This window comes from Branchiostoma belcheri, unplaced genomic scaffold (genome assembly GCF_001625305.1).
Source record: "Branchiostoma belcheri isolate BF01 breed outbred unplaced genomic scaffold, Haploidv18h27 scaffold35, whole genome shotgun sequence".
Classification (NCBI taxonomy): Eukaryota; Metazoa; Chordata; class Leptocardii; order Amphioxiformes; family Branchiostomatidae; genus Branchiostoma; species Branchiostoma belcheri.
Genome location: NW_017803965.1, coordinates 2,119,247 through 2,133,344, shown reverse-complemented (window position 1 = coordinate 2,133,344; position 14,098 = coordinate 2,119,247). Strand labels below are relative to the sequence as shown.

Below are 14,098 nucleotides of genomic sequence, written 5' to 3'. Positions count from 1 at the left end.
ACGGAGGCAGACCCTAATATTCTCGCCAGAGCGTAATTGGATTTTTGGGAAGAAGTTGCGAAACCTTATTGGCGCGGCTTTTTAAGAGCCGAGTGGTAACTCTTCTATTAGCTATTTAAATGATTGCTGGTACAGTGTACCCGTCTCACACATGCGTAGATATGATAGTGGGGTTACTATATTGGAAGTCAGTCCGACTTTGGAAAGCATAGGTAGTTACACGTATCATTGAAATAATACATATTACTTCGAAGACGACCCGACGTTTACGTGTATCATTTATATGATAGACACGGAGGGCAGACCCTAACCGTTAATATACTCGCCAAAGCGTAATTGGATTTATGGGAAGAAGTTGAGAAACCTTATAGGCGCGGCTTTTTTTCATGAAATTTCACTCCGCAACGTTTCCTTCGCTCTTCGGCGTGTAATATACTAGTAACCGAACCTCGTAAGCCGTGACCCGGAAGTGGATGGGATTAGCGGTATCACGGAAACCCCATACAGTTCGAAAACCTACGCCAGAATGAGTTCTTAGCTAGCGAATAAAGGTCAACTTTGACGCTACAAAGCTCGTTTTTGTGTACAAGTGTGATCTTCAAGTGAACTTCCCGAGGTTCCCTGACTTGTAAGGATTACAACGACATATATTTTAGCCTGGCTTTCCCGATTCTGACTGCGCTATGATAAATTCTGTGAACCATGCTAAGGACTCATTTCGGCGGTTAACACCGAGCGCTACACATTTCTATGTTCAAGGCCACGAAAACGTGTCCAAAACTCGTAAAAATGGATTGAATACAAGGTCACAACAAAGAAGAAATGTTCTTCTCTATATGTTTAATTTGTTGGAGCACTGATTCCTCATTTGAAGGGAAGATTTTCGTGAGTTATTTTTCTTCCATGTTGCCGAATTTTAAAAGGGGATTTTCCACGTTACGATCGCCATATACTAGCCCCTAAAAATCTATTCTCTGACTGTTTGGGCTGTATTTCATGGAGAAATTAGCGTTGTTTACATGAAAATAGGATTTTCAAATGCCAGCAGGGTGTCAACATTTTACCAAACACATTGATTTTGTGTAGCAAAGTGGACTATTGTTATTCAAATAGCGCCTTTTTACAACTTTTGTCAGACAATACCGATGGGCATAGTGACGCCGCTTGGCCCCCAAATCAGCAAAATTTCACGAATTAGCCAAGCTAACACAAGCAAAAGTACGAAGAGAAGACCCTACATTTGAAAATTTTTTGAGAGGCGCAGCGCCCTTGTTTCATTGCTTGGGGAGACCCCTGGATTACTAGTAGTAGTTTTCTTAGACGACTTACCGATCATTGCAAGGTCGAGGGAACAATGCTTAGAGCACATTGCTATAGGCAGAGAGCTTCTAGAGCAACTCGGTTTGTTCTCAACCTGGAGAAGTCGCGGTTGGTACCGTCTCAGGTAGCGATTTTCCTAGGCCTTGTTCTCGATTCTCGTACTTTGACAATTTACCTAACCGAAGACAAGTTAGACAAGGTAGTGAGTTCTTGCCTATCACTTCTAGAACAGGAGGTGATAGGAATCAGACAGCTAGCCAGCGTGGTGGGGCTGTTAGAGTCCGCCAAGCAAGCCATTCTTCCAAGGCCCTTACTTTTCCGGGCTCTGCAACAGCTTCTCAATTTTCGGCATAAAGAAGCCGAGAGAATTTTGTCTCTTTAGTCAGTCTAACCCCAGATGCAGTAAAAGATCTACAGTGGTGGATCGGTCATGTGCGCGAAGTAAAGTCTTTGTTCCGTCAAACCTGACAATTTGCACGGATGCCTCACTGGAAGGATGGGGCGCGCATTGTTATGGTCAGGAGACAGGCGGGCGCTGGTCGCAAACAGAAGCGCGCATGCACTGTGACCAACTGACTAGAATTGAAAGCGGCCTCCCTGGCGCTAAGAAGCTTTGTGAGCGCAGATACTCAGCATGATCTGCTAAGGCTGGACAACGCAACAGCCGTTGCATATGTGAATCACGTGGGGGGAACAAGGTCGCCAGATTTGGCAGCCTTGGCCCTGGAGATGTGGTCGTGGGCCCTGGAAAGAGGCCTGACGTTGTCTGCAACTCACGTTCCCGGATTGACAAACACCCTAGCGGACAAGTGTTCGCGGGTTTTTTCTGGACAAGGTAGAGTGGCAACTGAACCGCTCAGTTTTTCCTGTCATTGAACAATTGGACAGGCAATGCATTGACAGTAGATCTGTTTGCTTCTCGTATGAACGCTCAGCTGAAGGAGTATGTCTCTTGGCGCCCAGAACCAGAGGCCATGTCGGTGGATGGCCTAAACATTCACTGAGGCAACCTGGGGCTAGCGCATGCCTTTCCCCGCTTCAGCCTAGTGTTCAAGGTACTGAGGAAAGTCCAGTCAGACGTAGCAATAGTGATTTTGATACCTCCAGTTTGGGAGTCTCAGGCTTGGTACCCCAAGGTGTTGAACATGTTGTTCGAGAGTCCGGTTCTCCTGCCACAGAGCTGGGATCTGCTGTTCCTGCCGCACAACAGGAGACCCCATCCGCTGTTGCCAGATCTGATGCTTGCCGCGTGGCCAAGATCAGGCGACAGTTGCAGGGTCGGGGCCTTTCGGCAGGGGCTTCAGACCTCATCCTCTCGGCTTGGAGAGAAAGCACTTCTAGACAGTATCAGTCAGCATGGGCTCAGTGGGCCAGCTGGTGTGATAGAAGGAAGATTGATCCAGTTTGCGGCTCTATAGAGAGCGTAGTAGAATATCTTGAATGGATGTTCCGACAGAACTACTGCTATACATTGTATGTCAATTGGGGTGGCTCGTTCTGCGATCTCGTCTGTACACTTACCAGTAGACCATTGTAATGTGGGTAGTCACCCTCTAGTGTCCAAACTGATGAGAGGTCTGTTTCACAAACGTCCTCCTTGTCCAAAATATGTTTCAACATGGGACGTCAGTCGGGTCCTAGAGTACCTTCTGCATTGTTGCCAAGCTAATAGTCTTAGTTTGAAACAGCTGTTTCATAAGTTGGTAACACTAGCGACATTGGTGTCAGCCGACAGGGGTCAGACTTTTAGCGGCTCTTGACTTGAGATTCATGAAAAAAAAAAAAAAATGTAGAAACGGTGTTTTCTTGGACAATTCCTACCCTGCTGAAACTTCTACACCAGGGAAATCTGCCAGAAAGTGTTTTTGGGCGGCCTTCCCGCAGGACAGGCGCTTGTGTGCCTTCACATACCTGAAAGAATATCTAAGGCGGACTTCTTCCCTTCGGAAAGAAGGGGGGGGGAGCAGAAGTTGTTCATATCGTTCAGCAGACCACACAGGCCAGTTGGTTCTGCGACCCTGGCCAGGTGGGTTAAGTCAGTGTTAGGCACGGCAGGTGTTGACACAGCAACTTTCTCAGCTCATTCTACTCGAGGAGCATCCACTAAAGCTGCTACAGCTGCTGGGGTGTCTCTACATAGCATCATGAATGCAGCGGACTGGTCACGAGAGTCTACCTTCCTGAAGTACTACAGGAGGGACAACAACCAACACACGTTTGACCAGGCTGTGCTGTCCACGGCTCTGAAGTCTGCATAAGGTAAATGATATACCCAAATAGGGAGTGTGCAGGTATAATTGGGATTATCCTTCATGGTAAGTACAATTTGCCTAATCCTCAATTATATTACAAAGGGTAACAAACTCCTGCTGACCTACCAACCTCAATATACACATTATAAAGGTCACATAGTCCTGTATTGTGCATGTCTTTTGTCTTCTCTTTGTTGTGTTCAGTCTGTATTATAGTCTGTTTGCTTGTTCCACACTTAGCAGTGTCAAAATTGCACTTTATGTTCCCAAATCGTCATTGGGAGAATGCAACTTGGTTCCTTACATGAAACAGAAACTGCACTTTTCCATATGGTAGAACATACAGAAAATGCACAGCCAAAGCACAGGCAGACGGGCAAGCCATTCAACACAATACACATTTGTGTACATTGCTCATTTCAGAGTACTTGTAAACTTGTATGTGTTGTGTATTACAGATTGTGATAGAAGCTGCACGAGGAGATGGATCTTATGGTGACATCGCTGTTGATGATGTCTCCTTCACTCCAGGCTGCAGGGTGGACTTAAGTAAGTTGTTTTTTCTTAGACTTTTTTCTTAGACTTGCCCCTCATGAGTGGGGCACAGCAAGAAAAACATGAAAAGAATCTTGCGTTGTTTTTTAATTAATGAATCCTGATGACAAGTTGTCAGTGTAACTAATTAACACTCTGACCTTGAAAATCTGCAGAAAAAAAAATTGATCACGTGGCTTTTTGATGGAAAGTTTTGATGGAAACCAATATAATACAGACAAGCTTGTGTTCTAATGATTGAATCCTGCTTATCCTTACAGCGGCCAGTCTGGCACCACCGCCCACCCCCACTGCGGCTACCTGTCCGATCGGCCAGCTCCCGTGTTCGAATGGCCAGTGCTTGTCCTACAGCAAGTTCTGTGACTTCAACTATGACTGCCCTGATTCTAGTGACGAGTTGACTTGTCGTGAGTTAACAACTCTCCTTCGTTGAATAAAAAGACTCTTTTTATGCAACCAAGTGTTATTTTAGTCAGCTAACGTTTTGGTGACCATGTGTCACCTTCCTCAGTGCAATTCTGACTGGTTTTCATTGTAAAAACAAAGTGTTTTATGAATTCTATTTTTGCTTAATGTTCCCCTCAGCATCTGTGTGCAACTTCGAGATTCAGGACGACAACATGTGTTACTGGACCAACCCAACAAGCGATGACTTTGATTGGCATGTGCACAGTGGGCGGAACACTGCCGCCGGCACTGGGCCTACAGTGGACCACACATACGGCACACCTGCAGGTAAGGGGGGGGGATGTGCTATGCCAGATCCTTGTATTGTTGTATTGTTGTATATGTTGTTTGTTTGTGTGTGTGTGTGTGTGTGTGTGTGTGTGTGTGAAAACCTAAATCAGGATTTACAAATCTTTAAAAATATTTGTAATAAATATTGGTAGAGCTTTAATTTGATTTTAAGTAGAAACAAAGTCTGAACATTAGTTTGTGACATTCTATAGTTAGTAAAAAAATTAATATATATTAAACCAGCTTCGGATAAGGATGATGGGTATTGTATCCCATTACATACTAAGGCTGTGCCTTGTCTTTGTCTATAGGAAAGTTTGCATGTATAGAAGCTGCCAATCACTACTCCATGAAGGCAGAATTCCTCAGCCCCATGTTCGGACACTCTGGTACCACCTGTAAGCTCAGCTTCTGGTACCACATGTATGGTGCCAACATTGACGGTCTCACCATGTACCTGAAGATAGGAGAACAGAGGAGGCCACTGTGGTCGGCTAGTGGGGACCATGGTGATGTCTGGAACAATGCTGTTGTCAACATACCTCCATGTACTGCTAACTTCCAGGTCAGTTTTATTATTTACTGTTACTATAGTATGCAATTTAGATTTTAATGTTTTCTTTACTAATATAGAAGATCGTAGTTGGTACAATGTATGGCGACAACTATTGAACATAGTACAAAATTGCTAACACAACAAGGGCTAGCATAAGTCTTTGTGTTACAAGCACTAACAATGAGTTTCAGTAATTTTTTCTCATAACAAAGCTAGTTTTTTTATATATTTAATGTAGTAACCTATTTATATCAACTTCTGTAACCCTCACAGGTTCTGCTAGAAGGCAGTATAGGAACAGCGACTTTAGGAAACATAGCGCTGGATGACTTGAGATTCCAGGACTGTGGCTATCCTGACCCGTCTGGCTCCTGTTCATCAGACCAGTTCCAGTGTAACAGTGGCCACTGCATCTCCAAACTAGCCACATGTGACTACTCTCTGGACTGCTGTGACGGATCAGATGAATCCATTGGACAATGCCGTATGTGTAACCATTTAATCTCCATGTTTATTCAGATTCAATCAGCTACTTTGTCTTAGAAGGTTTTAGTGGCATCTAATGAATGCATTGTACAATCAGATGAATCCGTTGGACAATGTCGTATGTGTAACCATTTACATATACCATGTTTAGTCAGATCCAAAGAAAAACTTTGTCTTAGAAGTGTCTAGTGGTAGTCTTTAATATTTTTGCAAGGATATAGGGAAAGAATGCAATAAATGATACATAGGGAAGAAGTTATTAAGACGGAATGCAAAAGAGAGGAGATTGCAAAGTACTTCTTATTAAATTGTTGATTCAGAATAATTTTAAAAGTTTTGTGCAAAAAAAGTTGTCACAATATGCAATGCTAAAACATGTGATTCAACTTCAGTTTCGAGAAATGAACACTGCTATCAATGTAAGGCTTATTATAAATGTGGGCTAATTTTACTTATACTAAGTATTTATGTGTGGCAATTATAGCAATTTTTAGATGGCAAATAAGCCCCAAAAGATCATTAAAAAATCATCCCATTTTCTCTTTAGCAGTGACTGCAAAACAAAGTAAATGTCTGTTATACATAGTACATTGTCTTGTAAAAAAATACAACACATTTCCCATGTACTGTGTCTTCCCCAGGGTCCGTGCCCATGTGTGCATTTGAGAGGGACCTGTGTGATTGGACACAGTTGCAGTATGATGACTTTGACTGGAGGAGGCACCGTGGGCACACCAGCTCTGATGGTACAGGCCCACAAGTGGACCATACCTCTGGCACAACTAGCGGTAAGATAAATACATGCAAATCTGTCATGAAAGTTCATCTGTGTTGCTAGCTACAGGTTTAAAGTTAAAAGCTTTGTTTCAACACAAAGGATTGTTCTCACCTAGAGTTTTTGACCAGTCAGTCTGGTCTTCGTCATAAAATGACCCAGTGAGGCTTGTCACATGGATTCTGAAGTGTGACTTCAACACTGGGTCAAAGGTATCCAGTAAACAATGTTGGCCCCCATCTCAGTTGAGTGATGGGTGATGGGCAAGTAAACATGCAAATCAGTACTTTGAATGACCACCCAAGGGATCCATGAAATCTGTTCTATGTGGACAGGTGGTCACTGTGGACAGGATTCTTAATGCTTGTGTCAATGCAAAATATGATCTAAGGGACCACCAAAAAGTGGTTACATTAGTCAGATAATCTGGATGTAGATGTGAACACTTGTACAGGTTTGACTGTACTTAAATAGGTTTGGCTGTAGCCCCTTAGCATATCTGTTTTGATATCAAAAGGTATATCATAACCGCTTTCTGCAAAACTAGGTATCCATTGTTTATGTCCTTGGTGCTGAAAGTTTCAGTGTTATGAAATCATTCCTATTGAGGTTGTAAAGAATTGTGTACTGTACTGTACAATACTGTAACTATTGCCTCTACATCTTCTCTTGCAATTATTTCCCCATAGGCTATTACCTGTATGTGGAGACATCTTTACCCAGACAGCCTGGAGATATAGCACAACTTGCCAGTTTCATCATCGATGCAAACCCCAGGGACTGCTATGTACGTAATCTTGCAAACCATATTCCTCCAGAATTGAACCACAAAAACTGTTGCTTATGTAGAATTGAGCAGTGCTGAATCAAATGTATTGAATGGTACTCTTGTCCATTTTTACCAGCCAATTGATAAACATAAATATGGCCTCTTAAACCACCCAACTATGGTTGCTGTCAGAACTGGAGGAGAGTATGATGTCGCAATTTCAAATAAATGAATTAAAAAATGAATTATGATGTCCTGTAATATCATCAAACAGACGCAAATAATACACCAATGCTTATCAGAACACGTTCAATTGAATGAAATTGAAGCTGTTTTCCCTACAAAGGAAAGGCTTGAGTATCTGACATCTTTAATCCAATTTTCAGCTAAGGTTCTACTACCACATGCTGGGCATTGGCATTGGGAACCTGAATGTTTACATCAAGCCCATCGGCAGTGATGACATGAGGGGTGTGGACAGCTTAGCAGGGGACCAGGGTGATGCCTGGCTCCGACGGAATGTCTTACTCGCCAGCACTGAACCATTCCAGGTTAGCATTATCTTGTCTTGATAGCTGACTACTTTTCTTAAAAACCATGGACTGTCACCTTCTAAAGGTTATAACTTTTCTTAAAAACCATGGACTGTCACCTTCTAAAGGTTATGATTAAGGTTGTTGAAGTACAAAAGGCTTGAACTAGATACTCATTTGTAGCAACTGAAAATGCTATGACTTTTGTATAGCTGTGTGATTTGGTATGTGGTACTTGCAAATGCATATATCTTCACACTTAATCAAACCCCTACTCATGTAAATAAACTAATAGCATTATGTAATCTTAATTAATCATTTTTAAAACAAACTACATGGCAAACTCTTATCTGAAGGCTAATTGCAAAAGAACATACAATTATTATAGCATACAAGGTGAAAAGTGTCCAATCTTTCAAGTATATTACTGTAGGGTATGACTTCATCTTTGAGGTCATGATCAGTGGCTTAGGAATAGTCCCACATTCTTAACGATAAGTAAGTTTTGTGATCTTAGCAAAATATCACGTAAAATCACATAGACACACAGCTGACCTCTGTTGTATTTACAGGTGATTCTGGAGGGAGTGCGAGGGCTGGGTGTGGCTGGAGACATCTCTATAGATGACGTCACATTTACAGAAGGCTGCACAGCATATGCAGGAACAGTTGCCCCTCCAACTACTACCCCTCCCCCAACTACAACACCAGGTCAGTACTAGTGGGCAGGTTTTTTTATTAAAAGATGTGGAATACATGTAGGTAATAATACATAGGCCAGGGTTGGTTTGCACAGTTACCTTTTTGTCACTTTGCTTCATTAACTGCCAATGCATTGGAGCTTGTTTCATGTTTTAAACTACTATAACTGTATTGTTTGATACTATAATTAAATAGTGTTGATATGTAAACAAGACCCCTGACCATTGACCTTGAACTCTTGCAAAGCGGCTAAGGCAAAAGAGTGTATTGTGTACATTTCCCGGTTAAATAGAGGTTGAGGAAAATATTGTTCTATATGTTCCCATAGCAACAACCGCGATGGTTTGCCCAGTTGGCCAGCGACCTTGCAGTGACTTTGCCACCTCCAGTCAGTGTGTGTCTGAGACGGCCTGGTGTGACTTCAGGCCTGACTGTGGCGACCGCTCAGACGAGACAGACTGCAGTAAGTCATGCTTCCAGTTGGTGGCTCTAAGTTTTCCCAAACATTTGATACACATAAGAGAAATCATTCCAGAAATGGATGTTTTCCATATCTACGTTCCTAAATGTCTTCCAAAGGCTTGCTGAAGAGTATAAGTTGAGGAATTTGTTAAATGTTTAGCCTTGTATTTCTACATGTTCCTCTGTATTATGGAATCTTATTTTCTGTCATAATGTTTTGCAATCTTGGTGATATCCAGTTATATGATTGATTGAGTTTTTCAAATCCACAGCATTTTTTGTTCATTTTTGTTTAGATATCATCTGACTACTGTGTAATACCCTGGCTAAATAAAATAGAAACAAACAACGCATGTACTACAGGAAGCATTGACAATGCATATACATGTACATGTGCCTGAAGCCATCCAACATGCTCGCAAGCATAGTTTGCATTGGGAATGTTTACTTTGAATACTTTGCCTTTTCCAGTGTTATATTATTGTATTTTTGCCTACATCCAGACACAATCTGTAACTTTGAGAGAGACAACTGTCGGTGGAACAACCAACCAGGAGCCAGCATGAACTGGACCAGGACTACAGGAGCTGACACACAGGGAGATCCCAACTCACCCAGTACAGACCACACTCAGCAGAGCAGCCTTGGTATGAGATATGACCATTTATTTTTACTATAGTCAAAATTGCCACAGAAGGCCACTTGAGGGACCTATAGAATCTGGTCTGCGTGGACAGGTGGCCACTATAGGCAGGACTCTTAATGCTTGTGTCAATGGGAAAATTATCTAAGGAACAACCAAAAAGTGGTCACATTGGTGGTCCCTATGTAGAGGTGGTCAATTAAACAGGTTTTACTGTATCTCTATGTGATAGCCCAATGGTGTAAGACCAGCTTTGCAGTGTAACAGTAGTCAAACACAGTAGTCAAACACTTAAGCCTAGGATAAATTTGTTATTTCACGCTAAAGGAAACAAAGTATTATAAGTGTGTCTTCAGTTTCCGATATAGCATTGCCATATGGCACACATTCTCAGTGCTTCTATTTTTGACTGTGGAACTGTAATGGTCAGAACACAATTAGTGCCACCTTTAAGTATCCTCTTTTGTACTCCAGGGTACTTTATGTACGTGGACTCTACACCTCCGACCTCTAGCGGTGTGGCAGAACTGAGCAGTAGAACGTTCAACGGTGCTGCGGCAGCCTGTAGGGTGGAGTTTGCCTTCTTCATGTTTGGATCAAATGCTGGAACTTTAGAGCTGCTGATGGACACAGGTATGGAAACCTTTGTCTTTCATTGTATTGCAAGTTAACTCAATATGATTATGAAATAGCCTAGCCATGCTTTTATTATGTGTTTCTCAAGTCATAGCCCTTGAAGTTAGGATTGAGTTGAAAATGTATAATACTTTATTACAATATGCACAAAGATTGCATATTCAGAAAAGGCATCTGCCATTTTCATATCTGATAATAGTTGTAGTATGCATCAATATTTTGGCATTTTAAGTTCTGTTTATTCTAGTATCTGTTAGGCCTGCATGCCCAAAATTTTAACTTGAAACATCAGCCAAGTGTGGACAATAGCATACCAAAGTTTAAAGGATCTTCCATACCTGTTTACCTACCAGAGGGCGGTCGTACTTCCCTATGGAGAATTTCATCCACCAATTCTGAAAACAACAAGAACAGCTGGCAGACCATCGGCAGTGTGTCTATTGGACGCAGGAGACAAGATTTCAAGGTACGTTTCCAACCTTAATGGAGCCTGCTTGTTTCAAGTTAAAACTTATGTTCTGACTGGTCAAACACTGTAGGTGAGAACCATTCTTTATGTTGAAAGAAAAATTTAACTTTAAAACACATAAGTACATGTGTTGTATACACATTACATGTATGAACCTTATGACTGTTGTATTGTGTACATTGTTTTTTTTACAGCTGATCTTCAGGCATTCCTACACTGGGCAGTACAACGGTGCAGTGGCGGTGGATGATGTGGCCCTGAGGGGATGTGACTTCCCTCTCCCTCAGCAGTCCTGCCCCGGACAGTGGCAGTGTGGCAATGGGGCCTGCATCGAGAACGCACTTGTCTGTGACTTATCTGACGACTGTGGTGACAACACCGACGAGTTACTGTGCTGTAAGTAACATTGGTCACGTGCAATTCATCTGTATCAGTAAAGCCGGTATAACTGCCCTTTGGCATAACACACCAGCTTCACAGGCACGCAGCATAGTGGCAGCTAGCTATATTACACCAAGACCTGATGTAGGTGTTGCTTAAAGCTTTCTAGTGATGATGCCCTAGTTGTAATTGGTGTCAAGGAGTTCCACTCTCTGATAGTTCTGGGAAAATATGAGTTTCAGAAAGATGTGTAATGATTTTGTTCACACTAAAGCTTCAGCACCAAGGACATAACCACAGGCTAAGTAGTATGATAGTAAATGGTTTTTATACCCCAAATTTGTCACCTGGAATTCAGAAGGATGTGTAATAGTTTTAAAAACACTAAACCTTCAGCACCAAGGACATAAACATTGAATAAGTATTATGACAGAAGATGGTTTTCATATCCCAAATTTTCTTCTGATATGAGAACAGATATGCTAAGGAAAAAGTCACAATTCTTAGGCCAATAAATCCCAAGTTTGTAACTGTGCATCTAATGAGTAATGTGTCTGTTAAGGTAAAGGTAGTCCTGTAGTCCTCTAGCCTTTCTGACGCAGTGAGTCGTGGGCATGGTATTGCAAGGCAGAGCCCAACTGAGGGCAGGTACCTATTTTACACCTGGGTGGAGTGAGGGATGTAGCGTAAAAAAACCTGGGTGTAGTGAGGGAAGTGTCTTTCGCAAAGACATAACGTCTAGCCAAGAATGCAAGGAATCAAACCCTTGGCCTCTCGATCTCGTGTTCACTTGCCCAGCCACTCGGCCACTTGTTGCCACAATGTGTCTGTATCTAATTTAATTTAATGTTACCTCTTTGTATCATCCACAGCTCAACTGATCCATTGTAACTTTGAGGCAGACCTCTGTACTTGGCAACAATCAAATGAAGATGATTTTGACTGGATGAGAAACAATGGTACCACCTCTACCTACTGGAGCGGCCCCTCAAGAGACCACACTACTGGCACCAGGTTTGGTAAGTGTACAAGATTTCGTTTAGTCAACAAAAATGTTTCTGCTCTGTACTAAATTTAGATTTTGCTGACGAATGGCATGCCTCATGGGTTTGTGATTTTGTCATGGTTACAAATATATACATGTGTAGCCATATCATTAATTAAAAACATGTTTTGAACCAGCAAAATAAGGATAATACATGTACATTTATTTCTGTCTATGTGAAAAGATTGTTAACAGTCTGTATGTTAACTGTATGTCTGCTTTCCTCAGTCTATGGTTCTAAGAGAATTATAGACAACCATATATGCTTTGACAGCCCCCTCTTTAAGCAGAGTTTATATGATCAGTTTTAACAAATTTAAAGGCATTTGTATAAAGTTCTATTTTTTTGTTGCACCAGGTTTCTACTTGTTTGCTGAGACATCCAGCCCACAGAGCTATGGTGATCAGGCTTGGCTCATCAGCCCTGTCTTTGCAGCTACCCCTACCCCCATCATTCCCTCAACTTGTCAGGTACATTGAAATTAAAGCTAATACACTTATCTGTTCTGGGAGTGAATGTTGTGGTCTGACGGTAACAATTCAGTAAGGAGTCTGCATAGTTGGGAGTTTGTATCCTGGCTGTTATCCTTCAGCCAACATGCATGCTAAACTCTTTAGTGAGATAAACTGGATCACTGTCCAAGAGCAGCTTCAAAATGTCTAAATTTTTTTTTTCAGATGCGTTACTGGTTCCACATGTACGGTGAGCATGTAGAGGAGTTGAATGTGTACAAGAGACAGTACAACAGTGGGAAGGGTGTGCGCATCATGAACCATTATGGAAACTTTGGGGACATGTGGAACAGGTTCTATGTCAACATCACCAGTGAGACTCCATTCCAGGTAACTTTTAGGCCATGTTAGATAATTTTCTTACCTCTTTGACATCTCTTAATAAAAGATTAATCAAGTCAAGATGAAACAGAAGGTATTTTTTTTATTTGGATCACAGAAAACGGACATAATGGTGGCGCAACTCAAGTAAACAAACTAATCATATTAATGCCTCATACAGAAACGAAGATAATTATAATAAAATGTTGTTGCCTGTCTTGCAGATTGTAATGGAGGCTGTGGTAGGAGACAGTTATCAGGGAGACATTGGCATAGATGACATCAGTTTCACCGATGGCTGTCAACTCTATCCAGGTAATTTTGAAAAATGCATCATTATATGTTGCTCCCTTTTCACATTATGAAAAAATAGAAATAGAGCTATATGTTCACTCAGCAACATAATTCAGCATTCAATTTACTTTCTATTAGAGACAGAAGTTTACTTATATATAAAATGAGTTGTAAAAATTATTCACAACATACAGCGTATAATACACGATCTACATGTAGTAGACTCAATTCAGACTCTGCAATGTGATACAGTATGCAATGTGATACATTATCTGCAATTAAGATTTCAGTACCATTCAGTTGTGGTTCATGTTCTTACTCCTACAGGCCAGCTGCCCCCTTCCCCCGGCCACTACTTCCCCCCCACCCACCAGTGCAGGCCCCACCGTCTGCACCCCCACCCAGTACCAGTGTAGGAACGGTCAGTGCATTGACAGCAGCAGAGTCTGTGACTTCAACTTAGACTGCCGAGATTCCTCAGATGAAGATGGCTGTGGTAAGTGCATATACTTTTACATTATAAACTTTAACAGGCTGTTTGATACTATTAGATTAAACCAACCATTTACTTTCTCTATCAAGGATGGCAATATTCTGCTTAGGATGGTGGTGGTTTTTTTTTATTCCAACATGTAGTCACAAGACATG

The 14,098-nt window shown here is 41.8% G+C and overlaps 1 protein-coding gene across 1 annotated transcript in view; it reads left to right on the top strand.

The window, feature by feature from the left end:
- LOC109475762 (MAM and LDL-receptor class A domain-containing protein 1-like) overlaps window positions 1-14,098 on the top strand; it is an 87,152-nt gene that overhangs the window by 71,868 nt on the left and 1,186 nt on the right. Inside the window, exons 127-145 of the mRNA XM_019776522.1 lie at window positions 4,031-4,121; window positions 4,388-4,534; window positions 4,713-4,862; window positions 5,177-5,430; window positions 5,695-5,905; window positions 6,549-6,695; window positions 7,372-7,469; window positions 7,838-8,002; window positions 8,557-8,695; window positions 9,015-9,149; window positions 9,652-9,795; window positions 10,266-10,424; window positions 10,781-10,893; window positions 11,091-11,292; window positions 12,150-12,296; window positions 12,681-12,793; window positions 13,001-13,165; window positions 13,381-13,471; window positions 13,778-13,946. Coding sequence (XP_019632081.1) covers window positions 4,031-4,121; window positions 4,388-4,534; window positions 4,713-4,862; window positions 5,177-5,430; window positions 5,695-5,905; window positions 6,549-6,695; window positions 7,372-7,469; window positions 7,838-8,002; window positions 8,557-8,695; window positions 9,015-9,149; window positions 9,652-9,795; window positions 10,266-10,424; window positions 10,781-10,893; window positions 11,091-11,292; window positions 12,150-12,296; window positions 12,681-12,793; window positions 13,001-13,165; window positions 13,381-13,471; window positions 13,778-13,866 — 2,760 coding nt within the window. The 3' untranslated portion in view covers window positions 13,867-13,946. The remainder of the gene's footprint in view (window positions 1-4,030; window positions 4,122-4,387; window positions 4,535-4,712; window positions 4,863-5,176; window positions 5,431-5,694; window positions 5,906-6,548; window positions 6,696-7,371; window positions 7,470-7,837; window positions 8,003-8,556; window positions 8,696-9,014; window positions 9,150-9,651; window positions 9,796-10,265; window positions 10,425-10,780; window positions 10,894-11,090; window positions 11,293-12,149; window positions 12,297-12,680; window positions 12,794-13,000; window positions 13,166-13,380; window positions 13,472-13,777; window positions 13,947-14,098) is intronic.